The sequence below is a fragment of the Nyctereutes procyonoides genome, unplaced genomic scaffold (assembly GCF_905146905.1).
Source record: "Nyctereutes procyonoides isolate TBG_1078 unplaced genomic scaffold, NYPRO_anot_genome, whole genome shotgun sequence".
In the NCBI taxonomy this organism is placed as follows: domain Eukaryota; kingdom Metazoa; phylum Chordata; class Mammalia; order Carnivora; family Canidae; genus Nyctereutes; species Nyctereutes procyonoides.
In genome coordinates, this window is record NW_026575144.1 from 13,257,186 (window position 1) to 13,272,997 (window position 15,812).

Genomic DNA, 15,812 nt, shown 5'->3' on the forward strand with positions numbered 1-15,812 from the left:
CAGCTGTCCACACCCAGTTTTGCCATCCTGTATCATCCATCCCACATACCTCCCCCTCCTTCTTTTATTTTTTTCCTGGTGTATTGGGAAATTTCTGCAAGGTGGTGCTGGGGTGACATGGCCCCCAGGTCTCAGCGACTTACAGTAACAAGGGTCCATGTCCTTGGTGGGTACAGGCGGCCCTGCCCCCCATATTCCTTACTCTGGGGCCAAGGCAGAAAGGTGAGCCTCTACCTATGGAAATCTGTGAAGAGAATATGGGGATTTTGAGTTGCTGCCTGGGCATTTGATAGTAGGACCACCCTGCTTGTACCCAGAGTCTGGACATTTAAGTAAGAACCTGAGCTGAGAACTCCTACCCCATGTTCCCACTTTGCTTTTCCTGGGGCACCTTTTAAAGTAACCACTTAGAGGAACACCTGGGTGGCTCTTGATTTCAACTCAGGTCATGATGTCAGGGTTGTGAGATCAAGCCCCCGCATCAGTCTCTATGCTGGGCATGGAGCCTGCTTGAGAGTCTCTCCCTCTGCCCCACCCCTCGCTCCCCAAATAAATACATAAACACATAAATAAAAAGATAAAGTAACCACTTTGAGTCAAGCCCATGAACAAAATGAAAAGTTAGGGACCTCTTCCCCAACCACCTTATAAATAATAGGTGTTTGCTACCCTGCTCTCTATCACTTGCTCCCTCAAGAGCTAGGATGAAGGACTGTCCTTCCTCTGGCTTAGTCCCCCTGTTTCTGGGATCTATAAGTAATAAATCTGTGACTTTTCTGTAAATGTATGGAAACTGCTCCTTTCAATCAAAACCACCCTGTGGTTTTTCACTTTCCCAAGTAGGAGCTTGGATGCTGGGGGAGCCACCTGCTGACCCTGAATGGGTGGCTTGTGCCACCTCAGTCAGCAAATCATAATCTGTATATTCTTTTTTTTTAAAGATTTTATTTATTTATTCATGAGAGACACACAGAGAGGGGCAGAGACATGGAGAAGCAGGCTTCATGCAGGGAGCCTGATTCGGGACTCGATCCCGGAACCGGGATCACGCCCTGAGCCAAAGGCAGATGCTCAACCGCTGAGCCACCCAAGCATCCCTAATCTGTATATTCTTTATTTAACACACCAACTACAGGCCTCCAAGCACAAAGACCCCACTCATGGTTGTTTCTGAAGGAGATCCTTACCCCTTGGGGTAAGGGTTGGGCCATTACCCAGAGCAGCAAGATCCCCTGGAAGGAAAGGTCTGTCACTTGTCAGACATTTGTAATGAAGAGTTGTTTTTTAGCACCTAGAGAATACAATTAGCACTCTTGTTGATGAATCTGCACTGCAGGGACAGGGGGTAGCAGGTGAAGTTCCTAATTAGGAATAGTGGAGCAAAAGTTATCATTTGAAAGTAATTAGACATCTCCGTTCCTAAGTCTGCCTCAGCAAGTACCTAAATAGCTAGACCAGGGAGTCCATTAATTAGCATAAGGAATACTAGGGGTGTTTTTCATGGGTAAGATTGGTGGTGAAGTTATATAGATTGACTAGAGATGTTGTTCATCTACTCTTACATGAAGTGGATATAAAATCTTTGTGCACCCAGCCAACAGGGATCCCTCATAATGGTATTTAAGGTGTAAGACTCCGTCCTGTTCTGTGCTCTGCCACTCAAGGAAGGACCTGAGGATTTTGTCACCTGATTTGATCAGAAGGTAGTTGAATCTAGCTTCAAGAATAGTGTTGTTCAAGAAAAATGACTCTGGCAAACTACTTGTTCAAGGACCTAAGAGAGTTCGAAGTGCCCTGAGTTTACAACTATTTCGTGCCTCTTTTTGTTGTAACGTGGCACACCTGGTAGAGGAGTTTTGTAGAAGGGACCTGCAGTTTCCACTACCTTTGGTCATTGGAGTCTACTGGTATCTCCTCATGAAAAGGTGACTGTGGTGAATGGCCACCATATTGGATCAGTTTACAATGGAGGGAATGAGAACGTGAGAGGGAGTCTTTGGATATGGGGGGGGGGGAGTCATTACTAGCCTCCCAAATTGCAGAGCAGCCACAAAGTTCCTATGCCAGATTGTTTCCTGAGTGGCGGTGGTAGGTCTTCAGTCATTATCAGGGACTGCTTCCAAGCATCAGTGTGGAAGAAGAGGTTTTGAAGGATGTTAGGAGAATTTTTTTAAAAAAAGATTTTATTTACTTATTTATGAGAGACACAGAGAGAGGCAGAGACATAGAGGGAGAAGCAGGCTCTATGCAGGGAGCCCAATATGGGACTCGATCCCAGGACTCTGGGATCACACCCTGAGCCAAAGGCAGACTGATGCTCAACCACTGAGCCACCCAGGTGTCCCTGTTAGGAGAATTCAAATGTGTACAGAGAACAGAGATGAGAGTACAGACAACTTCGAACTTGTGTGCCTAGGAACATTATGGCCCCGTCTGAAAAAGCATACATATTGTCGAGATGATTCCATTAGTTATTTATTTTCAGCATCAAAAGAGGAGTTTACCTTCGTTGGACTTTGTACATACAGGCACCTGTGCTAATTGCTTTATGTGGATAATTTTATGTAATCCTTATAACCCCTCCATGAGGGTAGGATGTATTACTCATATTTGACAAATGAGGAAATGAAGTCATAAAGTTTCTGAGGGCCTCACAGCTAGTAAGAAGCAGAGCCAGGATTCAGTTTTAGAAATCCGATTCCTCAGCCTGTTCCTCTAAGCCCCACTTAGCTTACAAGCGTAGTATTGCAAAGGGCTTTTTTTGTTTGCATCTTCCTCTCCATGTTCTCAGAGTTCAAGAGCCTTAAAGGCTTTACAGTCTGATGGAAAGGAAAAAAAAATGTTTACTTTATTTCAGGAACCTGGGACACGTGGGTGGCTCAGTGGTTGAATGTCTGCCTTCAACTCAGGTCTTGATCCCAGGGTCCTGGGATTGGGTCCTGCATCAGGTTCCCTGCATGGAGCCTGCTTCTCCCTCTGCCTATGTGTCTGCCTCTCTCTGTGTCTCTCATGAATAAATAATATCTATTTCAGGAACCTCTCCCTTTAAAGGTGTAGAGATTTTCCTATTCCATCCAGAGCTTCTAGAATCCTTGGGACATCACTGTTTTGAGACTCTATAATGGGAGCAGTGGAAATGTGGTTTGATTCAGCAGGTGTCTCGGTACCCCTCCCTTTACACCGTGTGAGAGTTTGGGACCACTTTGGCTTCTGCTAGTCTGGAGTTAAGCTTTGGGCCAGGCAAGATCCATATTGATTATGTGCAGGGGTAGGAAGTAGAAACTTAGCATCAAGTAAATGGTGTATCTTCTCTCTCCTTGTCATGCAGCATCTTTTCTATTACCTTTTGAGTCCATCTTCCACTGGGCAAGGTGCCCAACTGTTCCCAAGGGAAAAGAAATTGAAATCCTGAGTTGTCTGCACAGCATCCATGCCGAGGGAGAAATGCCTACAGCATGAATTTTAAAACCCTGTTCTAAAAGTGCATCACTGGGAAGCCTTTCCAATATAGTAACTTTTAAACCTCATGGTAGTCATGGCTGCAGGATCATTATGTCAAACCCAAAGGCAAACCTGAGAGAAGTGGCAGGTAGAGGAAATATTTGCTTTAGTTAATAGATCAGGAAGCCTCATCTAAAAATTGAGGCTTTAGGAAAAACTAGACCCATTGTTCTGTTCTTTTCTTCAGCCTCACTTTGTTGTCCTGCTGCCAAAATTCCTAAGAAATGGTCAGGAATGAGTGAGAAGAAAATAAAAATGAATAAAAAACACAGGAATATGTGAGTCTTCAGCTGTGCCATTTTCTGCAGTGCTCAGACTTTGAGTCAGTTTTAACTATTTTTTTTAAAGATTTTATTTATTTATTCATGAGACAGAGAGAGAGAGGCAGAGACACAGGCAGAGGGAGAAGCAGGCCCCATGCAGGGAGCCCAATGTAGGACTCAATCCCAGGACCCCGGGATCATGACCCGAGACAGAGGCAAACACTTAGAGCCACCCAGGTGCCCACTCTTCCTTCAAGTGTGCCAGCAGTGGAAGGATGATGGGTGTGTGTGTGACAGGCAGGCAGGTGGGAGCATGGGCATGAGCAGGTATGCTGAGCCGTCTACTAGGGGTGCAGAGGGGCTGCCGTGCCGTCAAGGGCATGCATGTCAAGCAGTAGCTGGTAATGGGAATGCTGGGGCGCATCCATGGCAGTGCCTTCTCTGCAACAGGTGATCATGCCTGTCAGAGATTATGTGGGTTTGCATTCACTGTGAGGAAGTATAAGCCCCGGCTTCTGTTCTCCTGGAATTGGGGTCAGGTAGATCAGAGAGGATTTCACTTAGGTGAGATCAAAAGTGGAAAGAAATCTTCGAAGGAACCCCAAGGCAAAGGCAATAGTGAATCAGAAAACTAGAATTCTCAAGTCCAGTGGAGGATGAGGATGGGGAAGAGTGAGTGCTCTGCCCTGGTAGCCTGGCTCTGGCCTGGGGCCACTGGGGAGTTTCTGCAAGCCCAGGCATGGGGTAGTCAAGCCCTGCGGTCATTGTGCTGGATCTCATCTGTCTCAGAGGATTCCTTTCTTTGGAAATATCCAGGATTTCTCCAGTTATTTCCCATGGAATTGGGTAATTGCCCACAGCTCCCTTTCTATTTTTCCCTTATTTCTCCTCACCACAGCCCTAGGGCCAGATTGAAAAGATTGGGAAACACATGGTTCAGATCTGCCTCCCTCACATGCTTGCTGTTAGAACTTTGGTAAACTAATTACATCGTCTCCTTTTTTGTAAAAGAGGGACTGGCCTGCTTATCTCAGAGGGTTGGTATGAAGAAGAAAGGAGATGGTGCTTATGCACACCTGGCACACTGCCTGGGGCATTACACACCAAGCACCTTCCTTTTCTCTCTGGAACACTCTTCCCACGTCTGCAGGAAAGAACAGAGTTAACAAGTAACAAGTGTGGGGAGAATGTAAAGGTTCTAGGAGTCCAGAGTATAGAAGGGACCACATTCTGTGACTTTTTTTGAAATGCTGTCCAGCACGTCTCCCTGTGCCTGTACCCAGTTCACTGGATTCTTCCTGGTGTGGTTATATGCCTGTCCAGACTGGGCTCCTGCTTTGCTCTCCTGTATCACATCTTTTTTATTTTGATGCTTTGACCTCTTGCAGCCTTGCTGATGCTGAAGGAACCACCCTTCCCAGGGTTAGCCAGTCCTAGATAATGAAAGGCTTACCTGTGAGCACACCTTTCATATACAACCCAGCCAATCCGGAGCCCACACCCCCAAGCACTGCTTTCTCGGACTCTCAGCCTCTGCCCTGCTGCTGCCCTGGTGACCCCCAAGGCCAGATGCTAGATGACGAGGGACAACTGCTGTGCCCCCAAAATCCACTGAAATTTTTCAACCCAGTCTGTGTGCCCGGCTTTGCCTGTTCCTTCCTGTGGAAACCACAAGAAATGTGACTGCTCAGAATTCTGGGAAAGCTGTACTAAAAATATGACATAATTTGGTTATAACCTCGTATCGGGTAGTGGGTCATGTGCAACCTTTTCCTGCCTCCAGTAACCTAATAAAGACCTTAAATAACAGTGCTCAATAGATGGTACAATGGAAAAAGCTGGAGTTTGGGAAGGTAGAGATGATTACCTATCTTTTTCCAAAGGGAAAAAATGCCCTTGACCAACTATTCCCTGTGCTGTACTACTGTAACCTATAGTACCTTCCTGTGCGTGTTACCAGATTATCACTGAAAGACGTGATTGGCCCTGTTAGTACCTTGACAGAGTTAGGCTTGCATAGGAGGACAAGGCAGATCGGAAAGCCTGGTGCTTGCTTGCCTGCTCATCAGGAATGGCAGAAGGGAGGATAGTTTGAAAAAGTTATTCAGCACACTCCCTTCTCTTCTAATTTCAGTTTTATGAAGCAGGGCTTCACAGGTGATCTTGGCTTGCAAGAATCACTAGAGGTTAGTGTGAGAGAAGACATTGCAGGGATATATGTCTTTTAAAAAAGACGGAGGGGGAGCCTGGGTAGCAAGTCAATTAAGCATCTGACTCTTGGTTTGGTTCAGCTTGTGATCCTAAGGTGGTGAGATCGAGCCCTGCATCAGGCTCCGCACTCAGCATGGAGTCTGCTTGGGTCTGTCTGTCTGTCTGTCTCTCTCTCCCTCCCTCCCTCTCTCCCTCTCTCCCTCTCTCCCTCCCTCCCTCCCTCTTCCCCTCCTGCTCATGTTGTCTCTTTCTCTTTCTAAAATAAATAAGTAAATCTTTAAAAACAACTTAAAAAGATGGAAAAAGAGTTCTAAAAATATGAAAAAATAAAAAAAGAATCATAATCTGAAATCTGAAAAAGTGGTTATTCAAAAAATCTTAAAACTAAATAGGAAAACAGTGCTAGGGAAGATGCACCGTGAGCAAGAGGAGGCTTCTTTTTTGGTTGTTTTGAGCTCACCTTCATCCTTTCCAGAACCAGAGTGATGGATGTGTGGCAGGCACTCCTTGCCAAAGTTAACACTTCTGATTGTTCTTTTACAGTACTGCTGTTTTGGGGTGAAACTCTCATTGCAAAAAGTGCAAGGTGCTCCCTGGATGACATCCAGGCCATTTGCTGGGATCTCCTAGTTTTTAAATGCAGGGTGTTAATATGGACCACCTGTCAGAATGGCCACTTTCAGTTTTTGCCAATATTTCTATTCAGCCTCTTTAGACTCCCCTTAAGTCTTTGCTCCATTGTAAATAACTTCTATAATAAGCAAAATAAGAGAAGCTGTACATTCCCCGTCCTCTAGTTGATCCAGATGGAGGGGATGAACAGAGTTTATCCCGTGTGTGAGTCTTTGAAAAGTATTGCTGTAAAACAAGGAGCTATGAAGACTTGTTGCAGGGTGTCTATAGAAGCTGATCACACACTGAAGCTGTGAAAAAAATTTATTCCAAGCAAATGATTCAAGTAGCAAAGTCAATGTGACCGGAAGCCTATTCATTGCCAATCAGTGAATTTCTGGCCTTCCCAGATTTGAAGTCACAACCCCAGCATTCTTGCTCTCTGTGGATTGGATAGCACCATGGATGGGAGCCCTGGAGAGCTTCATAGCAGAGGACATGATTTTCCCATCAGGGGCTCATGGCCTAATGGGAAAGAGATAACGAATAAGCGAAAGCTCAGGATTGCAGATTAAGGTCTGTTTTATTTTATTTTATTTCTAAAGATTTTATTTATTTATTCATGAAAGACACACACACACACAGAGGCAGAGACACAGGCCAGAGACACAGGCAGAGGGAGAAGCAGGCTCCATGCAGGGAGCCTGACGTGGGCCTTGATCCCGGGTCTCCAGGATCATGCCCTGGGCCGAAGGTGGTGCTAAACCGCTGAGCCACCCAGGCTGCCCAAAAGTCTGTTTTATAGGAGAGGAAACACTGTAATTTATTTCAGTATCTCTACTGGTGTTGATTTCAGAGATTGAGATTCTTTTATAGATGGTTTTTAAGCAGGCATCAAGCTAACTTAATTCAAAGTGTATATGCTGTACTCTATCATACTAAATAATGTAAATAAATGACAATATTTATTATATGTGCAAAGTCACAATAAGAGGACACAATAAGCAGTAGGCTACCCCTCTCTCAAAAACATCTGATACATGGGAGGAAGTTGTCTGTGGGTGACTTGCTCTAATGATCTGAAGAGGAGCCCACAAAGGTTCCCTGTCTTGGACTTCAAGAGGGCTTAAATACCAGAAAAACAAGAAGGCCCAGATCTACCATGGCATAGCCCCAGACTAGATGTTAGCTAGCACAGCGTCAGGACTGTTGCTGTTAGAGGCAACTGGGAAGCAGTATTTCTTATTTCCAAGGACACTATCCTTAGTACAACCCCCCACCCCTATTATACCTATGCTCTTACAATGTCCCAAAATTGTATGAATAGCCTTAGAAAAATGAACACCAAATATGTAAGAAATGAAAGAACACCAAATATGTAAGGCTTATTACTATTTTGCTACATTCTTCATGTTTTGTAATGGATTTTAATATAAGATTTTAAAATATGAGCTTTTCTTGGTGATTTATCTAGGGGTTCAGTTGACTGAACTTGAGTAAATTATTCACCACTTCATTAAAATTCAGTATCACTGAAAGTTTCCATCTGATGCATTAAGGGCTATCTGCAAAAGAATTGCTGTGCACTCTACATAGAGGGTAGTATTCCCAATAAGGCCCGCAACGAAAGTACGGTCAATACCAAAGGAATGTAAATTTAATACTTTACATTAGCAGAAATTATGTAACATCAGGAGAAGAAACAGGCTTTCAGTGAGTAATCTACACGTTGGTGATTTTAAATCTCTTAGTGGGAACATATTACTGGCATAAAAATGCATTACTGCAGGGGGAGGTTTAGAGTCTTGTAATGATTATTTTCATTGCTCAGAGATAACATTTTAGTCAATGGAAAGTCAGTTTACATTCTAATGGAAAGAGCTGTTGTCATTTGATAGTAGAAGTTAATCCTAAAATATTTTAAAATTAGATGGTTATTTACTTTTTTTCCTACTAGAACCGAAATCGTGTGATTTATTGGAACAGATGGTACAGAAGAGGTGGGCCGCAGGAAATTGGTATGTTCTACTTTTAGAAAAGATAATTTATAAAAATACTACCAAAAAGCATAATAAAGTGATAGACTTACAGGCTTTTGCGGAGTCCATCTGATTCCTCCCATCCTACATCTTCTCTCCAAAATTCCTGCCATGGTGGAAGCCACCCTTGGCACCTCCGCCTGAGCTCCGTGGTCTCCTCAGACTTTCACACAGGCACAGAACCAAAACTGTGGTCGTTTTCCAGTGGCTTTTTTATGGTTAAGTGAAATGTCCTTTCCAGAGATCTCTGGCCACAAGAACATCTCTCCTGAGGCCTCGCTTCTCCTCTGGCTGGGATTGGCCCCGATCTCCTGTGAGGTGGCTGCTTTACTCAGGCTTCACCAGCAACAGTGAACTCTCTCCTGCTTCCTTCTGTGGCGGGAACATCATTCACCATCCCCATCATTCCTGTTCTCCAGATGCTCTGACTTGCTCACTTCCCCGTTAGCCGTGCCCAGAGCCCAACATGGCACACCAAGAGCAGCAGGGGTGTGCGAGGGCCCCATGGATTTAGGCACTTGATGCTCAGAACAACTGTTCGTAACTCTTTTGAGAATCCAAGATTCCAGAATCTTGCACATGTGGATGTACATGCTGCAAACAATTTCTGTAAATTTCTGGGACTCCCCATACCTTGTTCATGACCCGAGTGCCCCTGGGCTGGCTGATCGCCACCTGACTGTTGTGTTGATGCTGTGTGTGGGGATCACAAGGAAGCTTTCATTGACCACCTGGCCCTGGGCGCTACCCCAGTAACTGCCATCAAGCTGAGAATCTGGGGGTCTGGAGCAGAAGGATTGTCAGAGTTGTTTATTTTTCAGGAAGATATGTAGGAGAAATTGGGTTTTGAAATCATCATCACATGTGAGGCTTCTTCAGGATCTAGTTTCACCAAAAAAAAAAAAAAAAAAAAGCAAAAAAAAAGCATTTTGTTGGCTTTTTCCTGAACTGACTTGTTCAAATGTGTTAAGCCTTTGAGGATGAAGTGAAGTCCTCATGAAATTTTAAAAACAGTCCGTGGACGTGAAGTTTTAAAAACAGTATGTGGAGCCTCTGCCGGCTGGCTTCCCTCTTACCAGCATTTGTTGGATAGTCTGTTGAATGGCTTAATTGGGGAAGGACTCAAACCTCATGGAAAGTCAGATAAACATATGTTTTGACCATGGCCCTAATGTCTTTTTTTTTTTAATGTACGGCATCTTAGAGCCTTTGGAAATAATAAGGGGGGAAGAGTTATAGTTTCTCAATATGCCATTTAGCCAGGTAGCCAAGCACAATATTTTTAAAAGAAATGCTCACTCCTGAGACTTGGTATGCCTTAACCTTCATGTTCTTTTGCCATGTCTGTATCTTCCTGGAGTCTCCTTCGCCTGCCCACAGTTCAGCCATCCCTCTTAGAACATGCTATGAGTAGTTTGTTTTGGACTCAAGTGTAGACTGATGTCTGGGTACTAACGAGGATCCCCAGGGTGGGGGGAGTGAGGGTGGGGTACATCAGCCTAGGGAAGTAGGTGCCCTCTGATGGGTTTGCCCTGCTGGTCTCAGACAATGGGTGCCAGCCCCTTGGCACCCAGAGCTTCTATTTTAGCCTGACAGTGAATTCAAAACCAGGCCTGGGTGTGGTGGGAAGAGCGTTAGATTTCATCAAGGGCAGTGACATCCTCTGTTGAATTATTGCAGTAAATACTCTTAAAAAATTGTTTATTTGAGACAGAGAGAGAGTGTGCACACGCACAAACCAGTGGGGAGGGGCAATGGGAGAGGGAGAAGCAGACTCCCCCCTGAGCATGGAGCCCAAAGTGGGGCTCCATCCCAGGACCCTGAGATCACAATCTGAGCTGAAGGCAGATGTTTAACCGGCTGAGCCACCCAGGTACTTGCAGTAAATATTCTGATCGAGCCTTTAAAGTATCAGACCCGAGGTATGACTGCCCTCCTCTTACTCTTCACCTCCTCCATGCAGGTTATGGCCACACCGTGCCCTTGTCAGATGGAGGTAAGGCCTTCTGCATCATCTACTCGGTCATCGGGATTCCATTCACCCTCCTATTCCTGACAGCAGTGGTCCAACGTGTCACCATCCACGTCACCCGCAGGCCTGTCCTCTATTTCCACGTGCGCTGGGGCTTCTCCAAACAGATGGTGGCCATCGTCCATGCCGTTCTCCTTGGGTTTGTCACTGTGTCCTGCTTCTTCTTCATCCCAGCCGCTGTGTTCTCCATCCTGGAGGATGACTGGAACTTCCTCGAGTCATTTTATTTTTGTTTTATTTCCCTGAGCACCATTGGCCTAGGGGATTACGTTCCTGGAGAAGGCTACAATCAAAAATTCAGAGAGCTCTATAAGATTGGGATCACATGTGAGTATCCAGACCCCACCCCCTTGGCCTGCTTTACTGTTCACACCCCACCACCTTACCTACCAATGAATAGTTATTCATTAAAGCCCTGATCACCTTTTCATTGATAAATTTTCAAGCTCTTTATGCAAAAATCTTATTTTTTCAGGCACCTTAAAACTGCTGATCAATTTCTTACTAATAACGAATAACATAACTGATCAATTTCTTACTAATAACATAGGAAGCATTATAAATTACAGTGTAAAAATGTACCACATAGAATATTACTGAATCACCAACTTTAAAAAAGTTGCTGTTTTTATTAAATATTTTAAATTCCAGAAAACTAGGGCTAGAATTTAGCCTGTTGCTATCAATTATGTTCTTTAATATACCAGGAAAATCTTAAAAGAGTTGCTTATCTCATTGGTTCATCTGGTTCTTTTTCAAAGAAGTTAGAATATATGTGAACCATTTTCAGAGTTTTGTATGTGAAGTTAGGCATTCAGATTCAGATGGCCAGTGGTTTATAATTTTTAACATTTTTTTAAAATTCAAAAGGATGTGGGGAACTTAGAAATCTGTTTTCAAGAGACTCTTAGTTTTGGTGTGCCCTTTCTTTCTTTTGTATCATAATAAGTATACAGTATTCATTTCTGTCATCTCAAGAATTATTCAAAACTCGGCTCATGTCACGTCTCCTCGCAGATCATAGTAGATACTCAGGGAGTCAGATGCATGTCCTAGCCCTGTCTTGTAGTTTTAACCTGACAACATGATTAGTTGAATTGTGTATATGTTAACATTTTCATTAAACCTGGGGCTTACCGAGGTCAGAGACTTCAGTCGTAAACCCCAATGCTTTGAACAGTGCCTCACAACCATACACATTCCATAAATGTTGACCAAAGAGTTACAAGCAAGAGTTCATATTTCCTTCAGTTACCATAATTATTTTTAATGTCCACATAATATTTCAGCAGTGGCTATATTGTAATCGAACAACACCTCTACTGACTGTTTAGATTGCTTCCAAGCTGGGAGCATTATAAACAACACTATAGTAAATCTTTGTATATGTTTATACTTTTTCTACTTGGATATCTTTCCAAGAAGTAGGATTGCTGGCCAAAGTGAATATACCTTTCTTGTGACGCACAGAACATACTGACCTGGTGCTTTCCAAATGGCATTACAAGCTTAAATGATCTGAGCATAATGGTTTCAGCCTTCATGGGGTACCGTGGGCCAGTAGAATTAGGGACATTCTGTTGCAAATTTGGTAGCTCCAATAAACATTATCTTAAATTTTTTTTTCATCTGTTAGGTAAACTATTACCTCCTCTTTTTAATTTAGTTTTTTTAGAACTTGGAGAAGTTGAACGTTTCTGTGGTTGTATTTGCTAGCTCTACTTCCCTCTTGTGTTCACTGTCTTTTCAAATTCTGCCCAACTGTTGAACTCCCTCAATTTTTTCAATAATGCTAAAGCCTTGAAGATGATCTTAGCACTTGTTACAATGTGAACCAGGTTTTCTTAGGTGGCCATGTACCATACACGCTGAGCAGAGCAAATATTTCAAAGGTATATTAGGTTGTGCATAGGATAAAATCCCACAGCTTTTGCCTGAAACCCCATGGGTATTTTTGTCAGCACTCAAGGGCTTGACTAAACACTGGATGAAGGAAAAGAAGGGGAATTGTCAACTAGTCCAACAATGTCATTGCTATTTCTTTTTTTTTTTTTTATGGATTGATTGATTTTAGAGTGTGAGTGCACACAGACATGCACACAGCAGGGAGGGGCAGAGGGAGAGGGAGAGAAAGAATCCCAAGTAGACTCCCCACTGAGCACAGAGCTGACATGGAGCTGGATCTCACCACCCTGAGATCATGACCTGAGCTGAAATCAAGAGTTGGTTACTTGACCAACTGAGGCACCCAGGCACCCCTGTCATTGCTCTTTCTACGGTATACCATGTTATCATCAAAACTTAATAGCCGGGATCCCTGGGTGGCGCAGTGGTTTGGCGCCTGCCTTTGGCCCAGGGTGTGATCCTGGAGACCCGGGATCGAATCCCACGTCGGGCTCCCGGTGCATGGAGCCTGCTTCTCCCTCTGCCTATGTCTCTGCCTCTCTCTCTCTCTGTGACTATCATAAATTTAAAAAAAAAAATTAAAAAAAAAAAACTTAATAGCCAAATTCTACAGATGCTAGAATGGTGTTTCTCTGCATTCTTGAGATAATCAGCCCCCTCATTCCTATTATGCTACTCATTCTAGCGGGTTCATTTATTTCCTGAAAATCCTCTGCAAACATCTTACCACTGGGCCATGAAATTGGGATTTTGTTATTTTTAATTTTCATTTTCACTTCCCTGTTCCCTTCCATGATGAATTTCTATTTCCCGGGAACTGATTTTAAATGTGTTGGAACTGCCTTAAAATCACCACTGTCCCATCACCAAATTCAGGGAATAAGCATGTGACCTGAATCAACAGGTTATCTTTTATTTTGGTGTAAGAAGCTGATAGAGTTAATCAGTGAGTGGTCTACATGCCCCCAAAATGACTGTCCCATCATGGACGCTCAGTGTGCAGTTAGATCCTGGTCAAGGGCAAATCCCTACACAAAGGCCTGATCCATGTTGGCATTGATTCTTAGAGGGGTTTTCATCTAAACTATAATTTCTACTGCTGTCCTTCTTACTCCCTGGTGGAAATACTGACAAAAGTATCAAGTCCTTAATAAGGTGGCAGAGCCTTCAATCAAAAACTCTAGGGACGTGTCACTGGGTTTTTGGGAGCCATTGATGATGAAGCAGAGGTGAAGAGCCCTCTCCCTGCAGGTCTCCCTTTGGGGCAGGTGAGTGCAGGATGGCATTCTCTTTAATGATGCCATGTCAGCCCCAGCTTATTGTTTTCTCAGAAATTACTCCCTGATTCTGAATAATCAAAGTTTGTAGAAAGTTAAGTCATTCTTCATTTTTCTCTGGGTAATCCCTCTTGGAGCCACGGACCTCAGAACATCCCTAGAAATTCAAAAAGTGGCACACTCTTGTGTCGCTGCTTGAGTCATCCATGACTTGATCCCACTGACATGCTTTTCTCTCATTCAGGTTACCTGCTACTTGGCCTCATTGCCATGTTGGTAGTTCTAGAAACCTTCTGTGAACTCCACGAGCTGAAAAAATTCAGAAAAATGTTCTATGTGAAGAAGGACAAGGATGAAGACCGAGTACACATCATAGAACACGACCAGTTGTCTTTCTCATCCATCGCAGACCAGGCAGGGGGCCCCAAGGAGGATCGGAAGCAGAACGAGCCTTTCGTGAGCCTGCAGTCTTCTGCCCAGCCTGATGGCTCGGCGGGCAACTGATGGCTTTGTGGCATTGTCCCCAGAGCACCAGGGTCGGGGCCAGGAGAAAAAGCCTTTGTCTTGTTTATTTGAATGAGCATTGTAGAAGCCAAGATGATCTTTTAACAGATATCTACTGTTTGAAATATTTACAAACACACACACACACACACACACACACACACACATACACACACAACAAAGTCATGAAACAAAGGAAGCTTTTACTCTGGAGGACTGTCTCCTGAGGAAATAGGATATGTACCTATAATTGTACCTATAATTCATATGTGACAAAATTACCTAGACTTTACAAAGAGATAAAGAATACTTGAAGTGTGCTGCTGTGGATAGAAGCAGATTTTATACTTTTGATTGGGAACTTTGGGATTTAAATCATTTTAGCTGATGGCTAAATAGTAACATTTATATTTAAGAACAAAAAAAAAAGAGAGAAGCATAGAGATATGTTTTATAAATAAGTTTATGTGTACCAGTTTGCATGTGCCCATCCCAAATCATTATTTTTGTAGAATCTAACTTAAACCTACTATTTATAATGAATAGGCAACCATTAACTGTGTACATACAAGTATAAATATGTTTATATCTTGTACATATGGTTTAGTCACCAGATCCCAGCATACTTCTTAACCCAAGATTGTAGATATTTTTTCCTTTTGATTTCTCTTTGTACTAAAGAATCGAGAGTTGCTACAATAAAATAAGAGAAACAATACATTTAGGAGTGAGTTACTATAGTATCCTGCTACAATAAATGTTTCTACCCCTTGTAATAGTATGATATCAAGTGTCTAAAATATTTGTAAGTATTTCTCTGGAAGAGAACAGCTAATGACTAATATGATTTGTAAAAGAAGTTATTTTGTTTTGAAAGTGCGCTGTGATTTGTAGTCACCTGGTACTAAAGCCCAGAACACGAATAGAAAAGCCCCAAATGGACAGATTCTGTTAAATTAATCAGAGAGCTTTTAAATTTACAAGATGAAATCAATAAAAATCATAGCTGGTTGCAATCCTATGCTTTAATATATCAAGAAAAGCTTTCCTCCATGTAGATAATATATATATATATATATATATATATACACACACACACACACACACTCCTTTATAGGAGCCACTAAGGCAACATTTAACTGGTATACACAGGACACTATTAAGAACTTTAGCAGAGAAAATGAAAAAGACCCTGTGTGATAGCTGATCCTCAGTGACCTGCTAACCGAGTCTCCTCTCCCCTAGGTAGTTGCCCGGGAGGTGCTGCTTGAGTTGTTGATGGGAATCCATGCCCTGATGAGCTGATGAGCCAACCAAGCAGAGTGTCCTCGCCTTAGGGGGCTTGCTCAGAAACATCTCCATGACGTGCCACCCTGGGCTCACACCATTCATTACTAGGTCTTTCCTGCTGCCTGCTGACCTTCCATAAGCAGGGCCCTTCCTTATTGTAGGAGATCTCATCTGGCCT

General features: G+C 43.3%; 1 protein-coding gene across 1 annotated transcript in view; it reads left to right on the forward strand.

Annotated features, from left to right (window-relative positions):
- The window catches only part of KCNK1 (potassium two pore domain channel subfamily K member 1), a 42,767-nt gene extending 27,705 nt beyond the window's left edge, over positions 1 to 15,062 (forward strand). Inside the window, exons 2-3 of the mRNA XM_055308699.1 lie at positions 10,590 to 10,985; positions 14,085 to 15,062. Of these exons, the coding sequence (XP_055164674.1) occupies positions 10,590 to 10,985; positions 14,085 to 14,344 (656 nt within the window). The 3' untranslated portion in view covers positions 14,345 to 15,062. The remainder of the gene's footprint in view (positions 1 to 10,589; positions 10,986 to 14,084) is intronic.
- Positions 15,063 to 15,812: the final 750 nt, after the last annotated feature.